The sequence below is a fragment of the Lathyrus oleraceus genome, chromosome 1, assembly GCF_024323335.1.
Source record: "Lathyrus oleraceus cultivar Zhongwan6 chromosome 1, CAAS_Psat_ZW6_1.0, whole genome shotgun sequence".
Classification (NCBI taxonomy): domain Eukaryota; kingdom Viridiplantae; phylum Streptophyta; class Magnoliopsida; order Fabales; family Fabaceae; genus Lathyrus; species Lathyrus oleraceus.
This window is the reverse complement of record NC_066579.1, coordinates 401,733,479-401,755,176: the sequence shown is the minus strand read 5'-3', so window position 1 is coordinate 401,755,176 and position 21,698 is coordinate 401,733,479. Positions and strand designations below refer to the sequence as shown.

Below are 21,698 nucleotides of genomic sequence, written 5' to 3'. Positions count from 1 at the left end.
AGCTGATTATTCTTGAGGAAAGTCTGAAACAAATTACTTTTGAGCAGAAAAGTATTAAGTTGAAGACAAAAGGAGGTGTTTTCTATTCATCCCTTGGAGCTTGTGGTAGGAGTTCTGAGCTATCTATGGAAAACTATCTCTTGTAATGGGATGAAAATGTATATGTCCCAATGTATGACTGGGTTTTTCTTGATCAACCCGGTGACTCAGTGATATCTGAAGACTATCAGATGTAAAGGATGTCCCAGCTGATGTTAGAACATCTTGTGAAGTGGTCTTCTGTTCTGGTTAGAAGAGAGATTGACACAGAGTGTGAATGTGTTCAGCTAAGAGGGTTGAACAGAGGGTGTGCTCTTGAAGACATGAAGATGCGTCTTATGTTTTCCATTCATCAAGTGGTTTGGATTCTCTTTGAATCAGGAAGTATGTGAAGGTCCAATCTTGGGATGTTGGATATGATCATGTGTGATCTCCCAGTTTTAAGAGGAGAGTGGGTTGTTCATGACAGGGGGAGAAGAAGTGCCTGCTGGAGTTCAAGAAAGTGTTCATGCAGGAGTGGATCAAGATGTCAGACTCAAAGTCATGGAATCTGATATGGGTGTACCTACTGTGAAGCAAAAGTGGGTGATTACTTGATCAAAGCTGTGAAGCAAGATCAAGTGGATGCTAACTTGGTTGAAACTGTGAAGTAAAACCAAGTCTGTAACTCTGTCATTATTCTCTGGTTATGTTGTTGGCTTTGGCAACATTTTTGACAAAAAGGGGGAGTAATAACCCCTGACAAACAGAGTGGGTCTCTACAACAGACTCTCGTGACAGATTCCCTCCCCTGCAGCTGCTGTGTGTTGAAGTTTAGATGTAACTTCTGTATGTGTGCTGCTTTGTGAAGTTTTTATTTAACTTCCATGTGTGTGAGTGTGCTGCCACTCTGAGTGTATTAGCTATTATTTCCTGCTAGGTGTGTGATTCCGCTGCTATGAACTCTGTTATGGGGATCAAAGTGTTTTAGCCAAAAATTTGCCAAAGGGGGAGTTTGTAGGTGTTTAATTGGCTGCATTATATGGTAAAACACTAGCTGGATTCTAATGTCTTGACTGATGTCATGACATGGTGTGTATGGGTGACTGCATTGTAGGTTAGAATATCTAACTGTACTCTAATGTCTTGACTGATGTCATGACACACTTGAGTAGTTACTGCAGGATTAGCTAATACAGGATTTATTGAATGTCAAACTGGAGACTGTGACATTCATCCCTGTCAGCAGCTACTGAGGAATAGAACAGTTGGTGTTCTGTTAGAGCTCAGTATTCATTTGCAGTCTGGTTATCAAGGAAGAACCAGACCTGGCATAAGGCCTACTGTATGAATGTCAAACTGGATGTTATGACATTCATCATGGACAGTATATACTGAATAATAGACAGAGTGGGGTTCTGCTACACTTCAGTATGTTTCTTAGTTTGTTCTCCAAGAGGATAACAGAACTGACTTAAGGCTAAATGTGTAAATGTCAAATTGGATGCGTTGACATGTATTAATGTAAGCTGTTACTATAGAATGGACAGTTTGGTCCTGTACAGTTCAACAAACTTGTACAGTCTGCTTTCAGGAAAAACAGACTTAGCATATGGTCCTTGATGTCAAGCTGAATGTTGTAACATTCATTCTTGATAGCATATGCTAGATTGTAGGTTGTTTAGTTTTTCTGTTTCAGCATTTTTCTCAGGCTAAAATCAAGGAAACCAACAACCAAGCTACAATTAAGGAACCTAACAAATAGCCTATTTGTTAGCACACTAATATGTGGAAATTAGTTAGAATCCTATGTGGCATTATTTGTGGAGGTCTTGAGATATTTTAGGAACTAAATATGGAGATATTTTAGGAACTCAATATGGAGATATTTTAGGAACTAAATATGGAGATATTTTAGGAACTAAAAGATTGAAGACCTTGTTTGTAGCAGAAAGTTTCTGCTGATGTTGTAACAACAAAGGAGAAGTTTGCTGCGATTTCTGAAGGCCCAAATCCACTTGGGTGATTAGGTTATAAATAGTTGATTGTAATCTAGTCTTTGTAAGCCTCTTAGATTGAGTTTTTAGGGGTGTGTGTAAGGTAAACCTCCCAACCTGTGGGATGGTTACCATGTGTTTCTCAGTGGTAAAAGCTGAGAGTTTTTGTAACTCAAGCCTGTAGGCAAGAGTGATTATGTGCTTGAACGAAGCTGTGAAGCAAGTTCAAGTTGGTTAGCATTACATTGTGATTGTAGTGATAGGAATGGAAACTGGAGGTTTCTATCTAGGAGTTCCTAGGTATAGATTGCATTGGGTAGGGATTAAGTGAAGAGTTGTAAACGGGTGAGTTTAACTCTGAATTAATACTGCTGATAGTGGATCTTCTTCCTGGCTTGGTATGCCCCCAGACGTAGGTGATGTTGCACCGAACTGGGTTAACAATTACTTGTGTTTTTACCTTTTGCATGTTATAATTTTGTCTGTTATAAAATAAGGTAAACCTGTAATGCTGTAACAGATGATGTTCAAATCAATGTTGAGACATCATGCTGATAACTGTGCAGGCTCAACAGAAGTAAGTGCTATGTTTGATCTCTGCTGTGCCTTTGTACCAGATGGACAGAACTGGGTGTTCTTCCATTCTATGGTGATATAGTAGCAGATGTCGTGACATCTGTGAATGTGTGCATATCAGTACTAGGTGGTAATTTGTATAACTGTCTTGCTGTATTAGTTACAATGTTCGATCAGATGTCATTACTTGGAGTAAAACATCTAAACTCTGACTACACCAGAATTTCAAGATGATCAAGACCAAAGGCATATCCATAACCATATGGATAGATCATTGACTTGGGACCAAAACCACTGCTCCAACGGGTTATAAAAAACACTGTTGGATGTTTCATAGTCATGCAGATCCATGTTTGTCATATGTTGAGGTGGATTATATACATGACTTGGAGGTAATGGCGTTGAATGACCGTCATCTTCAATTTTATTGTTCAACATATGATCGACATGTGTCTCGGTCTCTTCTTCTTATTCATCAACGACGACTTTTGCTTTTGCTTCTAGGTCGACTTCATCTGAGTTTTCTGAATCAAATTCATTAGATTCAACTTGATTAGTTATCTGAGATTGCTGAGATGATATACTTGGTTGAAGAGTAATATATAACTCAATAGAGTTGCAACCAGAATGTTCGTGACTTCAAACTTTTTGAAGCATAAAATCAACACCAATTCATCTGCACCAAATTTTTTACTATTTATCTGCAGAAAAATATTACAATGTCATATGCATCCAAATATATTATCAATGCTCACTGTAACTATGAGACATATGTGTGTGATGTATACGGGTTTTGTTTTTGAAACACCGATACTATCCGACTTACGATCAGGAGAAATTCAAATTTCTTGCATTTGAAAAAACGAATAGAATTATGCATATGATCTGGTCTTCTGTCACAAATCACGTATCAAAATTTATAATCTAATATATGTCCATATTTCAGTTCATTTGGCGTCCATATCTAAATTTGGATCATGACCATGAAATCAACGAATAAGACGCATCCGTTTGGACTGCATGCACACCTATCATAAGATTCACCACTGTGGAGATGCACAATAGTGATCGTGTTAAATTGCAGTTCAGTATGCTTCAACACATCCCAGATCCCCCGATAAACCTTGGAGAATGACATCTACGAAAAGTTAACGACCAATGAAACTTTAACCCATGGCAAAGCTTCGCTAGATCTGAGTGTCGAAAATAGAAGCACCGACAAGACCATGTCTTAACTGACGCTGTGATGCCAACCGAAGAAAAACCAACTCGTAATTATATGGTTTGGTACAAATCGGTTGGATTTGAGTTCATCGCCGAAGATATGTACCTATACGACCCACGCCAGACAACTTACACACAAAAAGGTTCAACATCTAACCCCCAACAACATTGTCAGACCGGTTACTCATAATCCCATATCCATCAAAATTTCCGATCCACAAACACACAAACCTACAACCCTAACATGCAAAACACCCAACCATAATACCAAGAGCATACCCCATACCACCACCAACAATTAGATCACCATTAAGACACCTAACATCGCTATACACCCAACACATCACCCTACCATAACCCCCTTAGCCAAAACACTCAGCGATCATTTAACACCAACCATCACTCCTCCTACTATAGTCAAGAAGCTCAAACATCAAAAAACTATAACATGTAACAACCATATGGTCTACCAAACACCACAACAATCATTTCAACCTTTCCTCGATGCATCATTCACACCAATGTCTCCCTTCAATCATCCTGACCGCCCTCTAATAACTCAAACATAACCCAAATACTCTAGCATGGGTCATGAACTTAACTATGGCAGTAGCCCTTTAATGCATATTCAAGACTGCGCAGATTTGTATGAATATCTCAGGCAATCTCCTGCAGTTGGTGGTGATGTTCCTGGGCCCTTAGATCTCAAACACCTGGGGTGAATCATCAACGTGGGTTAGGGCCACGAGTTCGGGTAGCTAGGGGATGTAGGACCGGAGGTCGGTTAGGTCATCCCGGTCAACGATATTAGTCTTTTTGTGTAAATGCGTATTAACATTAATATGAATTGGTTCGATTTCGACTTTATCTAAAATGTACAATATTTTTTTTAAAAAATTATGAAACACACACAGGTGCCAGACCAATTGGCGTCTCTTTTAAAACTTAACACACACGCGCCAATTGGATTGGCAGCACTAGATGCACTAGCCAATCCAATTGGCGCCTCCTCTCTAAGTTTAAGAGCAGGCGCCAATTCATCTGGCACCTCCTCTTCAGAGTGGGGTATTTTGGGAAATAATTTGAAAAATGAGTTATTTTGGGATTTTTTTTTGAAAAATAGGGTTATTTGGGTAAAAAATTCTTCATATCATTCGTTATACGATTTGTTTATCATAGTTGCAAATATGTTAATGGTAGTTTAACATGCTTTCCTAAAATTCACTAAATCGATAACTCATTTACTCAAAAGATTGAGTACTTGTTAATGGTGTTTTCTGCAACAAGGTGTTAAATGGGTTGGCCTTTTCCAAAAAAAAAAAAAATGACCTTAGGGGCTTTAACTTTTTAATTTGCATTTTAAGTTTCAATTTTATTTTTGAATTTGTCGAAGAAGATGAATGTTTTTTTAATAATGCTATATTAAAAAGAAAATAGAGCACATAAAAGAAAGAAAGGGAGATTATACCAAAATAGCTAAAGAAGGACAAATCAAGCATATTCTTTATAAAAATTGTTCTAATACAAAAAGGTATAGAAGAAAAATGTGACGGTCAATGATAAACCTAAATTAGCAAGATATCTGCACAATTATTCCCTTATCTAAATATGTGACAAATAACAAAATTCTAATAGAAGATGAATGTTTCAATTTGGGGTTTACTCCCTTTGTCCCAAATTATAAGTCGCTTTATCAAAAATATTTGTCTCAAATTATAAGTCACTTTACAAATTCAATGCAACATTAATAACCTTTCCCCTACACACTCTCTATTATTTATTATTATTTCTTTTTACAAATCTTTAAATTTCTCTTTCATCTATAATAAATGAATGACAATATTATAAACTTCGACATAATTTATCTTTCTCATACAATATTAATTATGTTTCTTAATTTGCGTAAAAATGCAAAACGTCTTATAATTAGGAATGAAGGGAATATAATTTTTTTAGTTTTTTTTCTTTGAATTTGTTGAAGAGGAAGAATAAGGTATTGTTGAAGAGGATTGATTTGTTATTTTATTTTGAATTTAATTTAATTTATTCAAATTTAAATAAAATAATTTATATTATTATTAAAATAAATAATAATTATAAATGACATGAATATAAATTTAGTAAATGTGACAACGTACTTTGTATCATTAAAAATTGAGTTTAAATTGAGAGGAGACTAAAATCCAAAAAAATATCTAAAAGATGGATTAAAAACCTAAATTTTAAAACGGAAAAAAAATTAAATGGACCAAATTTACAATTAAACTAATAATATTTTTATTTATCGAATATATATATATATATATATATATATATATATATATATATATATATATATATATATATATATATTTCTTGAAAAAGAAAAATTAAAGAAATTAAATAAAAAAAGAGTAATATTAAATACTAATAAGAAATAAATTTAATATAAAATATTATTCAATGCTTCTATTTATAAAGGAATTTTTTATTTTTTAAATAAATTTATTGAATATATAATATATCTAATCTAGATAAATTATTATTCAATATAATTTTTTTATTAAATGAAGTAATATTTAATTTATATAATACAATAATTTATTATTTGAATATTATTTCAACAATATTATTTTCTACACAAAAATATCTCCTATCGGTGCATTGAGATTTGTTGGGAACTGAACACTTGTTGTATTTTCAATGACTTTTTATTCAGTCACGTGAAACACAACAGTCTCGAATTACTGCGTTAAAAAAGCAGTTAATCTTTTCTTACGCTTTTTGTTCCCCTCACCCACCATAACTTGCGCCATTTCCGTCAATGATATTTACGCATCATTTTCCACCGTCCATCTATAAACTCCTCACTCATCTCCACCGTTGATCTTATCCCTTATCCTGAATTCACTTGCTGTAGAAATGAACCAATATACGAAGTGAAGCAGAATTCATCTCTTTTCTTTTCAACCCCGAGACAGAGACAGAAAGAGCCACTCCCTTCCATCTCAGGTTTTCTTTTTCGCTATTGTTATTTATTTACTTTATGAATTTATGAATTTAATTCAAACTTCTGTTTCATTTCAGTTAATTATATATACGTTAAACCCTAGTAGGACTATACCTTATGTTGGATTTTGATTTTAATGAATTATTATTGAGGCTGATGTTGTGTTTAATTATTATAAAGCATTGATTTTGCCTACTTAATGTTTTTAAAAGGATTTATGATGGATTAATTTTTGTGTTTATGGCAAATCTAGGGTTTTGTGACAAGGTGAAGATTTGAGATGGATAAAGAGGGAGGAAGGGAGAAAGTGGAGAGTGTTGGGGGATCTTATGAGTTGAAGAATTTGGAAGGAGATGGGGTTTTCGAGGAGGTGATTGATCCGGTAAAGGATTTCGATGATCAGGGTGATGTTGTTGTTGGTGGTAATGTTAGTGTTGCTGATACTGTTACTGCATTACCTTCAGCTTTGGTTGATGGAGTCACTGATAACACAGAAGAACTGGATAAATTTCAAGATTCAATTGGGGTTGCTGATGAGGGTGTTGAACATTTGAATGAGGAGGAAGTTGAGGTGATTGATAATAAGGAGGTGTCTGAGGATAAGGTGAGACAACTTTATAGCTCTTGTTTAGATGGTGCTGAAGAGACCAACGGTGGAGTATCTTGTGATGAATCTTACATTATTAGGGATGATTGTAGTGGGGGGAAGGAGTTAGCTGATTTAAATACTGATGGAAGCATGGTATTTCAGGAGGGTAGAGACTTGGTGAATGGGAACAATGGTTTATCGAGTGAGAAGGGTGAAGATGAGGATCTTGAATACATGACTCCTAGACAAAATGGTGGTGTGGTTTTGGAAATTGGAAGCACGGACAAAGTGGATTATGCTGTTGATGAGTTTAATACAGAATTGGGATCTGATGTAGAGATGAGAAACCAGGGTTCTGATGCTCGGTATTTGAAAGAGGGTGGCTTGGATCCCAATCTCAGAGATGAAAAGATAGAGGAACAGTGCAATGCTTCAGGGGATCCTCATAACAAAATTCAAGATGATACTGTTGAAAGATCTATAGAAATGGTGGATGAGACCATTGACACTGATATCATCGACAGGGATACAAATGGCCAAGAAATGGGAATATCTGATAGTCAGAGTAATGAATGCAAAGTTTACAGTAATGAAGAAACCGAGGATGATGATGCCAGATCAAAGTCAGAGCATCTGGAAACAATTGGTGAAGCCGGAGGATCTTCTCTTGCTGTGGATGAAAACAAAGTGATTGAAACTGCTGGAAGCTCATCCCTTTCAGAAATTTCTTTTGCTAATCAGATTCCGGCTGTTCAGGATACTGCAGCTGATTCAGAAGAAGGGAGTGCAAAGCTTTACCAGTCTCAGATTTCTAAGGCAGAAAATCAAGGAAATTATGAAAACTTATCTGTTGTTGAAAGAAGAAAAGTGATTGAAACAGGAGGATCTTCTCCGGCTTTGGATGAAAGAACAGTGACTGAAACTATTGGAAGCTCATCTCCACCAGAAGACTCTTTTGCTAATGAGACTCCGACTGTTCAGGCTACTGCAGCTGAAACAGGAGGGTCTTCTCTGGCCTTGGACGAAAGAGCAGTGACTGAAACTGTTGGAAGCTCATCTCCATCAGAAAAATCTTTTGCTAATGAGACGCTGATTATTCAGGCTACTGCAGCTGAAACAGGAGGATCTTCTCCGGCCTTGGACGAAAGAGCAGTGACTGAAACTGTTGGAAGCTCATCTCCATCAGAAAAATCTTTTGCTAATGAGATGCCAACTGTTCAGGCTGCTGCAGCTGATCCAGAAGAGGGGAGTACAAAAGTTTACTTGTCTAAGATTTCGAATGAAGAAAAACAAGGAAATTATGAAAAGTCATTTTTCGTTCAGGAACCTGAAAAGATATCAGAGAATAATGCGAAAGAGAAGCAAACTACTCAGATCACTAAAGAACATGAGCTTGATTCTTTATCTGGAAAACCTGTTGCTACTAGCACCCCTCTTGACCATCCTGTTGGCCTTGGATCTGCAGCTCCATTGTTGAAACCTGCTCCTAGGGTAGTGCAGCAGCCAGGGGTGAATAGTACCAAAAAAAAGCAATCCAATCAGATCATTAATAAACATAATAGTGAGTTTGATTCCTCATCTGGAAAATCTGTTGCTGCTAGCACCCCTCTTGATCGTCCTGTTGGCCTTGAATCTGCAGCTCCATTATTGAGACCTGCTCCTAGGGCTGTGCAGCAACCACGGATGAATAATACTAAAGAAAAGCAAACCAATCAGATCACTAAAGAACAGAATAGAGAGCTTGATTCCTCATCTGGACATTCTGTTGCTACTAGCACTCCTCATGTTCGTCCTGTTGACCTTGGACCTGCAACTTCTTTGTTGGAACCTGCTCCCAGGGTAGTGCAGCAGCCACGGGTGAATAATACTGTTTCTAATACACAGTCCCAAAAAATAGAAGACTCGTCAACTGTGGAGGCTGAGGAGTATGATGAGACTCGAGAGAAACTTCAAATGATTAGGGTGAAGTTTTTGCGGCTGGCTAATAGGTTTGGGCAGACACCCCATAATGTTGTTGTAGCACAAGTTCTTTATAGATTAGGACTCGCCGAACAACTTAGAGGGAGGAATGGGGGCCGTGTTGGCTCTTTTAGCTTTGATCGTGCAAGTGCAATGGCCGAGCAACTTGAATCAGCAGGTCAAGAGCCACTTGATTTCTCTTGTACAATAATGGTTATTGGAAAGACAGGAGTTGGAAAAAGTTCAACTATCAATTCTATCTTTGATGAGGTTAAATTTAAAACTGATGCTTTTCGTGTGGGAACAAAAAAGGTTCAGGATGTTGTGGGAACAGTACAGGGCATTAAAGTCCGCGTCATTGATACACCGGGACTTCTACCTTCCTGGTCAGACCAGCAACACAATGTGAAGATTCTCCACTCTGTCAAACACTTTATTAAGAAAACACCACCAGATATTGTGCTGTATCTTGATAGGTTAGATATGCAGAGCCGGGATTTTAGTGATATGCCGCTCTTGCGCACGATAACTGACATTTTTGGACCACCCATATGGTTCAATGCTATTGTGGTTTTGACTCATGCAGCATCTGCTCCACCTGATGGACCTAATGGTACTCCTTCCAGTTATGACATGTTTGTCACACAGCGCTCTCATGTTGTGCAGCAAGCCATTCGCCAAGCAGCTGGTGATATGCGTCTCATGAATCCTGTATCGTTGGTGGAGAACCATTCTGCATGTAGAATTAATACGGCCGGCCAAAGAGTGTTGCCTAATGATCAGGTTTGGAAACCTCATTTGTTACTCTTATCTTTTGCGTCAAAAATTCTGGCGGAAGCAAATGCTCTTCTTAAGTTACAAGATAATCCACATGAAAAGCCCTACACAGCTCGTGCAAGAGCGCCGCCATTACCATTTCTCTTGTCTTCCCTTCTGCAGTCAAGGCCACAATTAAAATTGCCAGAGGAGCAATTCAATGATGAGGACAGTCTCAATGATGATCTTGATGAACCATCAGATTCTGGTGATGAAACAGACCCTGATGACTTACCACCATTTAAACCTTTGACAAAGGCCCAAATCAGAAACCTTTCTAGAGCTCAAAAGAAAGCATATTTGGATGAGGTTGAGTACAGAGAAAAACTCTTCATGAAGAAACAATTAAAGTATGAAAAAATACAGCGAAAGATGATGAAGGAAATGGCAGAATCAGTGAAAGATCTGCCAAGTGATTATGGTGAAAATGTTGTGGAAGAAATTGGTGGTGGAGCTTCTGTTCCTGTTCCCATGCCTGATATGTCCTTGCCTGCTTCCTTTGATTCTGATACTCCCACTCACCGGTATCGTTGTCTTGATTCATCCAACCAGTGGCTTGTAAGACCTGTCCTAGAAACTCAGGGATGGGATCATGATGTGGGTTATGAAGGCTTAAATGTAGAGAGGCTGTTTGTTCTTAAAGAGAAGATACCCGTGTCTTTTAGTGGTCAAGTTACCAAGGATAAAAAGGATGTTAATCTTCAGATGGAAATGGCAAGTTCAGTTAAGTATGGAGAAGGGAAAGCAACTTCGTTAGGTTTTGATATGCAGACTGTTGGGAAAGACTTAGCTTACACACTACGGAGCGAGACAAAATTTTGTAATTTTAGGAGAAATAAAGCAACTGCTGGTCTCTCATTTACTCTCTTGGGTGATGCCTTGTCAGCTGGAGTTAAAGTCGAAGATAAGTTGATTGCGAATAAGCAATTCGAGTTGGTTATTGCTGGTGGTGCAATGACAGGGCGTGATGATATTGCTTATGGTGGCAGTTTGGAGGCCAACTTGAGAGATAAAAATTATCCTTTAGGACGCTCATTATCAACTCTTGGGCTTTCTGTTATGGATTGGCATGGAGATCTTGCTGTTGGGTGCAATTTACAATCACAAATTCCCATTGGACGGTATTCAAACCTTGTTGCGCGAGCCAATTTGAACAATCGCGGGGCTGGACAAATTAGCATTCGATTAAATAGTTCAGAACAGCTTCAAATTGCTTTGATTGGCCTCATCCCTCTACTTCAGAAGGTTGTGGGTTATTCTCAACAATTGCAGTTTGGACAATGACGGTGATGTTAGATTATGTGAGCTTTTCTGCACAGTAATAGGTAATTACTTTAAGATGGCATCTTATCTTGTTTTCTATACCAAAAATATCCTATTATTTCATTATAGGTATTGTAGTCTCTCTTGTTAGATAGTATCTTTTGGTATTTGTTTATATTATGCTGCAGGACTCCAAGTAATGCATCTTTTTGACTTACATCTTCCTATTGCCAATGTTCTCTCTTGCCCTACATATTCTCAGAAGCACACTCTCCTCCATGTTAATTTGTCATCTTGTGGTCATAATGTTTTTATATCTGTTAAGAAATGTGGTCGGGTCTAACTCAATCCTATAAAACCTGCTTGTAGAGTGAGGTTTGTCTCCATTTATAAAGACATGCTCAAGCCATATATTGTCCGATGTGAGACTCTTAACACACCTCTCGCGCTCAGGACTGGACATCTGGAGCGTGGAAATAAATGGTAGGTGGCTCCATAGGGGAAGGGAGAACTTTGGGAGGAGAGTAGAAAAGAGAAAAATAGATAATTTTTTAAAATCTTTTGAGAGTGCTTTTACATAATGATAAATAAATGCGTGTGATTATTATATTTTTAATATCTAGAAAAATTATAACAACATAGATAGATTGAATTTGGACAATTTATCAAAGCTCTCAAATCCTCCTCCAATACAATTTTTGAGTTCCCCCATACTAGGGGGATTTTGTATTAAGAAGAAAAGTTAATTCCCTAAAGCCCTCCCCTCCCAAAACTCTTCATTCTTTCCACTTCATCCTTTCTTTTCTTTGAAGCTTTCCCCTCCGCTCCTAAACTCCCAAACAAATCCTATGGGTCTACTTTTTGGTTCTTTTCTCATATTATTGTTCATTATTTGTTTAGTCTTCGAGATTTCTCTTCTGATTTTTCTACTTTGAATGCGTACTTTCTTCAATTTGCTCTATTTCTAAGTTGAAATTGATTTTTTTTTCTTTCCTTGTAATTTCAGGAGCAGTTATCACCGAGCAAGTCAATTTTGGATTTTAAATTTTTAGCAGGACATCCTATTTAGGTATCATCTTTGTTTAGGCAATATAACTATTTCGAGCTTTTCAATCTTTAATAAATGAACAAGAGTAATGCAATGATTCATGATATGAACTCTTTCTTTCTCTGGTGTTCATCAAGTTAAAGTTGCTTTGTGCACTATAGAGTTTAAATGCCTTTTTTCGTGTCTTTTTCTGACTTATATTTTATTTTCGTGTGCTGCTATTGCATGATCTTAAAATTTCAGAATAGATTTAATCATATATTCTCATACTTATTATGCTTCTCACGAATGGCATATAATACTGTAAACTAATGCATCAGAATTATTTCTCTACGTTCATATTCTTTAGTTTCTTACAAATAATGGCTGTCAGAACTTATAATTTTGATGGAATCTTATTCTTATGGTTTTATCAATTGGTCTACTTGTCATGGATGTTAGATTCTAACAGATTAGTTATATTGGATTTACTGTACATATATAGATGACACGAACATACTAATAGTATTTGGAAGTTATGTTATTTTGTCTTTTTGTATTCACATCTTTAGATGGATTTATTTTAACCGGTCACATCAATAGTACTGAGCTCCATTTTTTGTTTCAGAGGCTTTCAGTGGATTTAAAAAATTGATTTGAGAAAATAATCTTTTGTGGTTTCTTTCGGTTTACATTCAAATAATTTTTTCCCACCTTCTGAAGTTATCAGCCCTCTGGCTCAGATACAAGCAAACTTTACTTCTCCCAAGAAACCAGCATTTCTGTTGTTTTTCACTTGTTAAGTTTGAGTAATATACATATAGGACTACTGATCAATCTCAGAGTTAGTCTTCCACCGATTAACGCATATGATTATGTTTTCATCTAACGGCTACAAAGTAAAACATAAACATATGTTAGATTGCCTCCACTAGAAACATCAAAAACTTCAAATGCTTCTTACATGCCGGATGAAATGATACTAGAAAAAACAACTAAGCCCATATCATTTTCGTCACTTTTTTTGTTAATATCATTTTCCTCGCTTATAGATACAGTTTGAAACCGTTTGAAGTTTCCAAAATAGAAAACTAAGCGGAAATCCAGATGGTGAAACAAGGAAATGCGAGAGATAGAAGAGAAAAAATTGTTTATAATGAATGATTTGGATTTCTTTGGTTTGATTTCTTTTTTTATTACAATGAATGATATTTTGTTTTCTCTTGATAATTTGTTGTACTCAAGTCTATTTGTAGTTCTTTTGATTATTGTCCGGTTATGTAACTTATAAGTAATTTGTGTTATTTTCAGTGTTGCGAACTTGGAAATCTAACTGAGGTCAATGTTTCTAGTTCATACTGAGTCTAACACTGCATTCCGCATCCCAAGGTAAAGGTTTTTCAGCTGAGGAACAACCATGAGTTTGGGAACTTGATGTTTTCCTGTGTTTTTTTTGGAGAGTTTGTAGTTCAGTATTGTGCTGATTGGAACTTTGGTAGCGCAGAACTATAAAAAGCTCTTTATTCTTCACACTGAATATATTTTAATCTTTCTGTCAAGGTTTGATTTCACCGTTTGAATTAGATATCAATGTTGTGATTCCAGATAAGCATGGCAATGGCTGGAGCTGACAGTGAAGACGGCTCTAGAAAAAGTACAACGTAGAACAATTGTTTTGGAAAAGGAGGGCTCTATAGGCTGGTTGTTGAAATCTGTATCATACTCATGAGAAGTCACAATGTTTCTTGGTGCTCTTGGGTTTTAAAACATACCGATAATACGAGAGCAAAAATAATTTGTGAAGCATGCTGTTTGCTTTATGTTCTTGGATTTGCTAAATATTTAGATGTGATAGTCATTGGATCGTCAAATTATTGTAGATAACTCATTTTACTTGCTGAGAGTGTAGTTATTACACCTGCCTTTGGATTCGGGACATGCTCTTTGGCGTCTTCCACATCTTTGAAAATTCAAAACATGTCATTCAAGCGTTCGGAGATATATCTTTAGATGCATCCAAATCACAATCAAAATGCGCCACATTCACACATTTTTGACCAAATTGTAGTTCGGAGATGCATTTACGTATAAGTATTTGATGTATTTGGAGATGCATTTTCGTATAGGTATTTGGTATATTTGGAGATGCATGTTTGAAATATCCTTTGAAAGTTTTTGAAAATGTGGTATATATAAAGGGGAATTTATTTTAGAAATGTATCTCTAAAATCCTCTATGAATCATATCAGATTTACACTATTGTTCAAAAATTCAATTTTTGTGAAACCAATTTATATTAACATAAAATAAAAATAAAAATTAGTTACATTAAAGATAATAGAGGATGAAAAGTCATAAATAAAAAAAATCAAGATAATTTATACATAATATTTGTTTGAAAATACATTGAAAATACCAAAAAAAAATACATCACAATATAAATAATTAGGTATTCCTAACCACTTGCCTTCTCTGCCGTCTGTATTGCACGACATTCCATAACTTAGAAACCATGCGCTTCATTAGGGACAATTGGGGACTCCATAACTTAGAAACCATGCGCTTCATTAGGGTCATTAGGGATAATTGGGGACTGCCATTCACAAAGAGTTATGACTCTGGCTGTTCTATTTATCTCTGCACACGTCGACATACTGCCGTCACGCTCTCCACCTCCTCATCCCGAACCTTAAGTACCTCCTGGTTAGCTAACCTAGGTGGTTCTCCAAAAGTGTCTGGTGTTATGATAGGGCGTGCCATCCTATAGAACCATGCCATGTAGCCCTCATCACAAGCCCAGTGTAAATGAGTTGACTTTCGATGATACTCATATAGTATTAGATGACTATCGAAATTATCTAGTATGTCATATAGATCTCTGCGACACACGTCGAGAGGAGCGGACTCACGTGGATGTCTCAAAATAATCTGCAAGTAGCCAAACTTACGAATCACTCGCTCGGGCAGATAGAGATACATAAGAGTTACCCGACATCCTAACCAGTTGAAGTATAAGGAAATGACGTCAAACTGACGTGTCTGGCGGTGACCCTCATATGGGCTGAGGCAAATGTCATCTGATACCATACGTACGGTCAAGAGAGACTCTGAATAGCTCGACCACACACAATTCCTCCTGTACGGAACAAAAGCGGCTACACACTGCTAGTTCTCTGTGTAATTAGGCGCAACTTCCCACCCGATGATACGAGGGAATTGGGAGATGATTCATCCCTGAAAATGTTATGAATACAATATTAATAACAAGTGTAACAAATTAATTATGAAAATATTAGTAACAAGAAATTACCGTAAGCAGCATGCAACACCCCGTCAACTGCTTCGTCTTTCAAAGACAAGCCTCGCCCAACATTAAATACAAGTAAATCAAATAGGCGCCTCCCCAGTTGTACTCGTGAGTCGTAGTCAGGTTTGTGAAGTACTTGAGGTATACCACATCAACATACGTTGCACTTTGTCCACAAACATGGACGTGCCAACCAAGAACAAGAGGTAACACCTCAATGCGTAATGTCGACGGTACTCAAGCTGCACATCATCCCTTACGAAATCCGTAGCCCCCTTCACATGACCATTTGGTTTCCAAAAATCTAAACCGTGCATGAGAACCTTTAGTGCGACCTACCTCCTCCGACGTCTTACCAAGGTCAACCCCCAACAGGGTGACCGTTAGATCGACTCCTTCCTGCCGCCCGATCCTCTCGTGGTCCAGTAATTTCTCCCTGATGGGAAGATAAAGGGGCAAGAAACGTCATCTAAAGTGATGGTCATCTCGCCTATAGGTAGGTGGAAAGATGACGTCTCTGAGTGCCACCTCTTTGCAAAAGCTGTATGCATGTCGTGGTTTATGGTCACATATGTAGATGAACATAAAGCGGCAAGACCAAAATAACGTATAGCATCGCCGAACCAATGATTAGTGGACTGTGGCAACACTAGTATCTTCCTGTTGTGGTTAATCATTTTCAAACAATCACGCTCATGAAAAAAGAAAACATAATCAATATGGATTTAATTAGTTGACAACATATATATTGTAAAAGAAAATCATTATACCTTTCCATTCTAGACATGCCTAGCAGCATGCTCTGCATAATTATAAAGTAAAGATGTGTCATATGGATCTACTGGATAACTCTCTAAAGGGGCATCCTGATGGGCTTCCTCATGGGCTTCAGGGTCAACAGGGCCCTCAAAATCCTCAAGTTTTGCTGCATCACATGCCTGAGATGCCTGAGAGAGTTGACTATGAAAATCAGACAGTCGGGTCTGTGAAGTAGATGCAACATCAAACGAGTTATTAGTAACTCATGGCCTCGTGGTCCTTGTTGCGGTCCTATCATGCCGTACCGACATAGATTGGGACACACGCCCGAGCCTAATACGACCAGTGTTATCTTCAGCCATTGCACATGCATTATAAAATAGAGACACATATAAACAACATGCCAGAGAGAAATTCACAAAATGTTCCAATTTTTTGACTGAGTCAAATCCATAGATGCATCTCCGAAAACAATGTAGAGCAAATCCGGAGATGCATCTCCAGAAAAACCCGTGATTGACGCGTGATATGAAAAGAAAAGCGTCCAAAGATGTATCTTTAGGCCACCCACTAACATTTGAATAAATGGTGTTTACAAAGATGCATCTTCGGACACACTTTTTTCACATACGAAGATGCATCTCTGGATTAGATTTTCACGTAAAAAGGGCGTCTCTTCAATTTGGTATGAGAAATGGATAAAATGTGGATATTATGGACTTTTCACGATGGTGTGGGAGCACACGTAAGGATGGAAAGAGAATTTTCCTCGACTTTACTACTTTTACGTTTATAGTTTAATGATTTTTATATGTGCGATTGATTCTATTGTCATTTTTCTTTTGATCCCCTTATCGTAAGAGATTAAGGGCTATGAAAGAGAAAGGCTACAACTCAATTACTCTGCAGATTTGTTGGTGTTCTAATCTCCATCCAGATTAGTAGCTTCGAGTCCCTTTTAATGCTATATGATAAAAATAGCTGATATGTTAGTTAAATTTTTAAGATGAATTTATAGTCGATAGTTTTTAAGTTAATGTATGGATGATAACATTATCGATTAATATTTTTTTAGTATTTGATGAAATTAATGGTTCAGTTAATTTACTTTTTAAAATGATATATTAACGCTTTATATATATGAAAATGATTCTTCTAGGATAATCTAACGTTTTATTGTCTCTAAGGGTGCTAAAGAATCCTCTATGAAGATCTATTATTTTATCGCCTTCAAGGGCGACAAAGATTCCTCTATGACAATTTGGCATTTTATTACTTTCAAGGACGGTAGAGATTCCTCCATGAGGATCTGTGTTTTATCGCCTTCAAGGGTGGCAACGATTCTTCCAAGAGGATCCATCATTTTATTGCCTCAAAGGACGTCAATGATTTCTCAATGAGAATCCAACAGGGAGTCCAGGAGTGTTAACATAGTTGGGATTTTTGTATCTCTTTTGGATGTCAAGATGCTCTTAATTCATAAAAAAACAACTATAGTAAGAATTTAATTTAACTAATATAAACCATTGAAATGTAGAGTCGAAAACAAACTTTTTTCAATTCATTTAAGTAAAATGTGAATTAATTCAGAACAACGTTAAATTTTGCAATAACTAGTTTCCTAGTAGAATTTAAACATCGATCAACACCAGTTATGGTTACAATACGGAACATTGGCTTCATTTGTCGGAATAGACATCAAATTCCCATGAATTTTCACGATCAAACCTCGTTTGATCCAAAAGCAAACCGAAAAAAAACCCGCATCCAATGTTTATTCCAAATCTAACGTTACAACAGAGTAAATCTTCCTTTAGCTTTCCTGATATGGCTATACATTCTAATGACGATAATTGCGAGTATCTAGAGGAAAACCTTAGGACAAAGACGATCCCTTCGTTATCGCAAGATCTAACGAAGATAATACAAAATAGTTACAAGAAAATTATCACCCAAGTTTTCAAGAACAAACTCTATTTTCTACCCAAGTGTTTCCTAATATCTCCAACTATCTAATTATGAGCCACACAAACTGAAGGTGTTTAGAAGTGTTCCCCATTCCCCTTAGACACCTCCAAAGGTTTTCCAAAATTCCCCATGTTTCTCTTGAGGAACTTTCCTTAGATGATGCCCGAGGGACTCGCCCCACACTTCTTAGGAGAAAATTCGCTGAACTTCAGGATGGTGATGTGCCATAATTAAAATAAGTTTGTCCTTTTCAAGGACTAGTGCTTGAGGGACTATGAACTGAGATAATTTATTTGTCTTGTGATTAAGTACACTTTGGTAAAGCGCAACTAGGGATGGAAATTGGATGGATGAAATGCATGACTCAAATCATGAGCATGATGTGAAAAATGGTTTAAGTCACATATTCTTTTGACTCAAATCATGACCGATTTTGGTCATCTACAAATAAAAAACAATCATGATAAAAACCTGGTGAGGTGAGAGTTTTATCGAGGACAACATGTATTGCTTTACAACTCAAGGCTTAGACTCTTCCTTGGAAAGCTTAAATCAAAATGGCCAGTCCATTCATTGTTAAAGAGGTTTTCCCAATTGATATTATGGAAATTTAGGATCCTGGTGAAGCTTACAATTCAAAAGTGAATAGACAGAGGCTAAAGAATTATGTCGGAGGAGAGATTCCTAATTCACAGGTTCCTCTAATTTATCCGATTCTTAGGATCCAAGCAGTCAAGACCAATTGGATTTGATGATGGTAAATTTTTGGAAGAAATTACCAGAAAAACAACCATTCATGACTTTGCATTATCCAAATCATCATTTATTCAAAACTTGTGTTTCCATTATGTCCAAAAGGTTTTAGCACATACTATTTTTGGGCAAGGGGATAACACATGTGTTACTAGTCAAAGAGAATTTTTTTTCTTGTGGTTCATGATCCACTATTTAGAGCTATTTAATATCATAGTCGTCCCAAACAATTTGGAGGCCCTATTCTATTTTAAAATTAGGCCCTTACCAGATGAGAACATAATACATTAAAAAAATCATATTTCATTTAAATTGTAAATACAATTAAATATATAAACAAAAATGATATAGAAATATTATGTAGAAATTTGACTCATTGAAGTTTAATTTTTTGTATTTTTCTACTCTTACAATCCTAGATTTATATCCATAACATTTAATGAAAGGAAAAAAAATATTTGAACAATTTCGAGAATAGTCATAACGAAGTATTTTATTTAATAAACAAACAACAATGTGAAATTACAAAATTTCAAGGTCTCACACTATTATGCCAATTTCAACAATATTAATAACAAAGTATTTTATTTAATAAGCAACCAACAATGTGAAATTAAAAAATTTCAAGATCTCACAACTATTATGAAATAATAAATTTAAAAAACGATTACATGTGGTAGGCATCGAACCTAGGTATTTTCACTATCAAAAATGCCTTGCCACCGCTCGACTACAATACAACATGTGAATTTAATTGCAACTAGTATTATATATAATTAGGTTTTATATTCATATAAAGCCAATTTTATTCATCCTTATCTTCAAAGGGCAATGAGTCCAAGCGAGGTATGACCAAATTGAACTTTATAGAAGAAAAAAAATGATAGTCTTATGTCATGGTCAGTTGTATCAAGAAGAGGCTCAATAAAGAATTCGACAAAATGGTGTGTCCCCAAGAATTCATGGAAGACGACCTAGTACTAAAAAGATACTGCCTATTCAAAAGGATTCACATGGGAGATAAACCCCTAAACTAAGAAGGCCCATACATTGTGAAAAAGGCCTTCTCTGGTGAAGCTTTGATTCTCAGAACGATGAATGGAGAGCAGTTTCCACTCCCCATGAATTTTGACGCAGTCAAAAAATATTATGCCTAAAATATAGAGTAAAAAATCCGCTAAGTCGAAAACCCGGAAGGACGACTTAGGAAAAAAGGAGCATCTCGGTGGACTGAAAACTCGAAAGAGCGGTCCCGACAAAAATTAGGGATAGAGATAAAAGAGTTAAAGAAAATCTCGCTAAATCAAAAACCCAAAATGGCTACTTAGGAAAAAAGAGGCATTCTGGTGGATAAAAAACTTGAAAGAGAGATCTAGGAAAAAGTTAGGAATTTTCAAAGAAGGAAAAAAGACTGCATCACGCAAGCCTGCTCCCAAAGAAACTAAGGACATGAAGAACCAACGACAATCTTCCAGATACAGTTAAATTCGAGAGCCCAATAACAAGAAGACTTGAAGGATTCAATATCAAATCATGATGAAACCTGAAACACCTTCTCTTTCTTGGCAAACACATCAACCTCAATCTCTGAGTGGGTAAAAGGCCAACCAAATAATGAATCAAGCATGAGAGTTTGTCCTCGATGCCGATGATCATTTGACTATTTCAACATTTTCATTTGTAGTTTTCTTGCTTGTTGAGTACCTATTTGCGTTTAAATTTGTTGTTCTTCGAACGACGAGCTTCATGATCATGCATCTTTTGATTTAATCCTTTTGTGTTCACTCTTTCTACATTTTTTTTCTTCCTTTTTTACAAAAAAAAGCAAAAAGAAACATAAATATTTCTTCACTTAAGTTTTCTTTATCAAAGTTTTGTTTTAGAAAATATTAGATGGAGGATAATGTAAACAAAATAACCAAAGTTATAGTGGTTGTTCCTCACTAACCAATAACATGGCAGTCACGATCCTTTCAACAAAGCCAAAAGAACAAATCTCATGGAAATTGTTTAAAAAAATAAAAAGAATGAGACACGAAAAATTGAAAAAAAAGAGAAAAGCAAAAGGCAAAAGAAAATCGAAAAGAAGGGTCACCAAAATCCTTAACAAAAAAACAGGATTATGTGACCACCATATAAAAAAAAATAAAGGAAAAAAAAATAGGTGACTGCCACCTCAAGAAAATCTCATTAGTTCTCGAACCATTATCTTCACCTTTAGAACCTCGAAATTCTCTTGGAAATTGAGTGCGCATTGTCATACCCCAATTTTGTTCGGGCATTTTAAATTTTCATAAATTCGATTTAATTTTCAGTTTATATCATATGTACAACATAACATTCATTTTATCATTAATAATACCTGAAATATCAGTCAGGATAAATTTATTGAAAATACAAACAAATCGGTTGAATTTTTCCTCAAGTACGGACAAAATCAGTAGATAAAAAGT

At 36.3% G+C, this 21,698-nt stretch overlaps 1 protein-coding gene across 2 annotated transcripts; it reads left to right on the top strand.

Moving 5' to 3' along the window:
• The first annotated feature begins 6,627 nt into the window (after nucleotides 1-6,627).
• Nucleotides 6,628-14,459, top strand: LOC127075180 (translocase of chloroplast 120, chloroplastic). 2 transcript variants are annotated; one of them, XM_051016662.1, is made up of 5 exons: nucleotides 6,631-6,806; nucleotides 7,058-11,493; nucleotides 12,438-12,500; nucleotides 13,770-13,847; nucleotides 14,064-14,459. In XM_051016662.1, the coding sequence occupies exon 2, from the start codon at nucleotides 7,085-7,087 to the stop codon at nucleotides 11,450-11,452; it is 4,368 nt and encodes a 1,455-aa protein (XP_050872619.1). In that variant the 5' UTR covers nucleotides 6,631-6,806; nucleotides 7,058-7,084; the 3' UTR covers nucleotides 11,453-11,493; nucleotides 12,438-12,500; nucleotides 13,770-13,847; nucleotides 14,064-14,459. The 2 variants fall into 2 exon arrangements, with proteins under 2 accessions (XP_050872624.1, XP_050872619.1); XM_051016667.1 differs by lacking the exon at nucleotides 12,438-12,500 and having other exon boundaries at nucleotides 6,628-6,806.
• The last annotated feature ends 7,239 nt before the right edge of the window (nucleotides 14,460-21,698 follow it).

Coding starts and splice junctions, on each gene's coding strand:
- LOC127075180 (XM_051016667.1), top strand. CDS start 7,085: ATGGATAAAGAGGGAGGAAGGGAGAAAGTGGAGAGTGTTGGGGGATCT.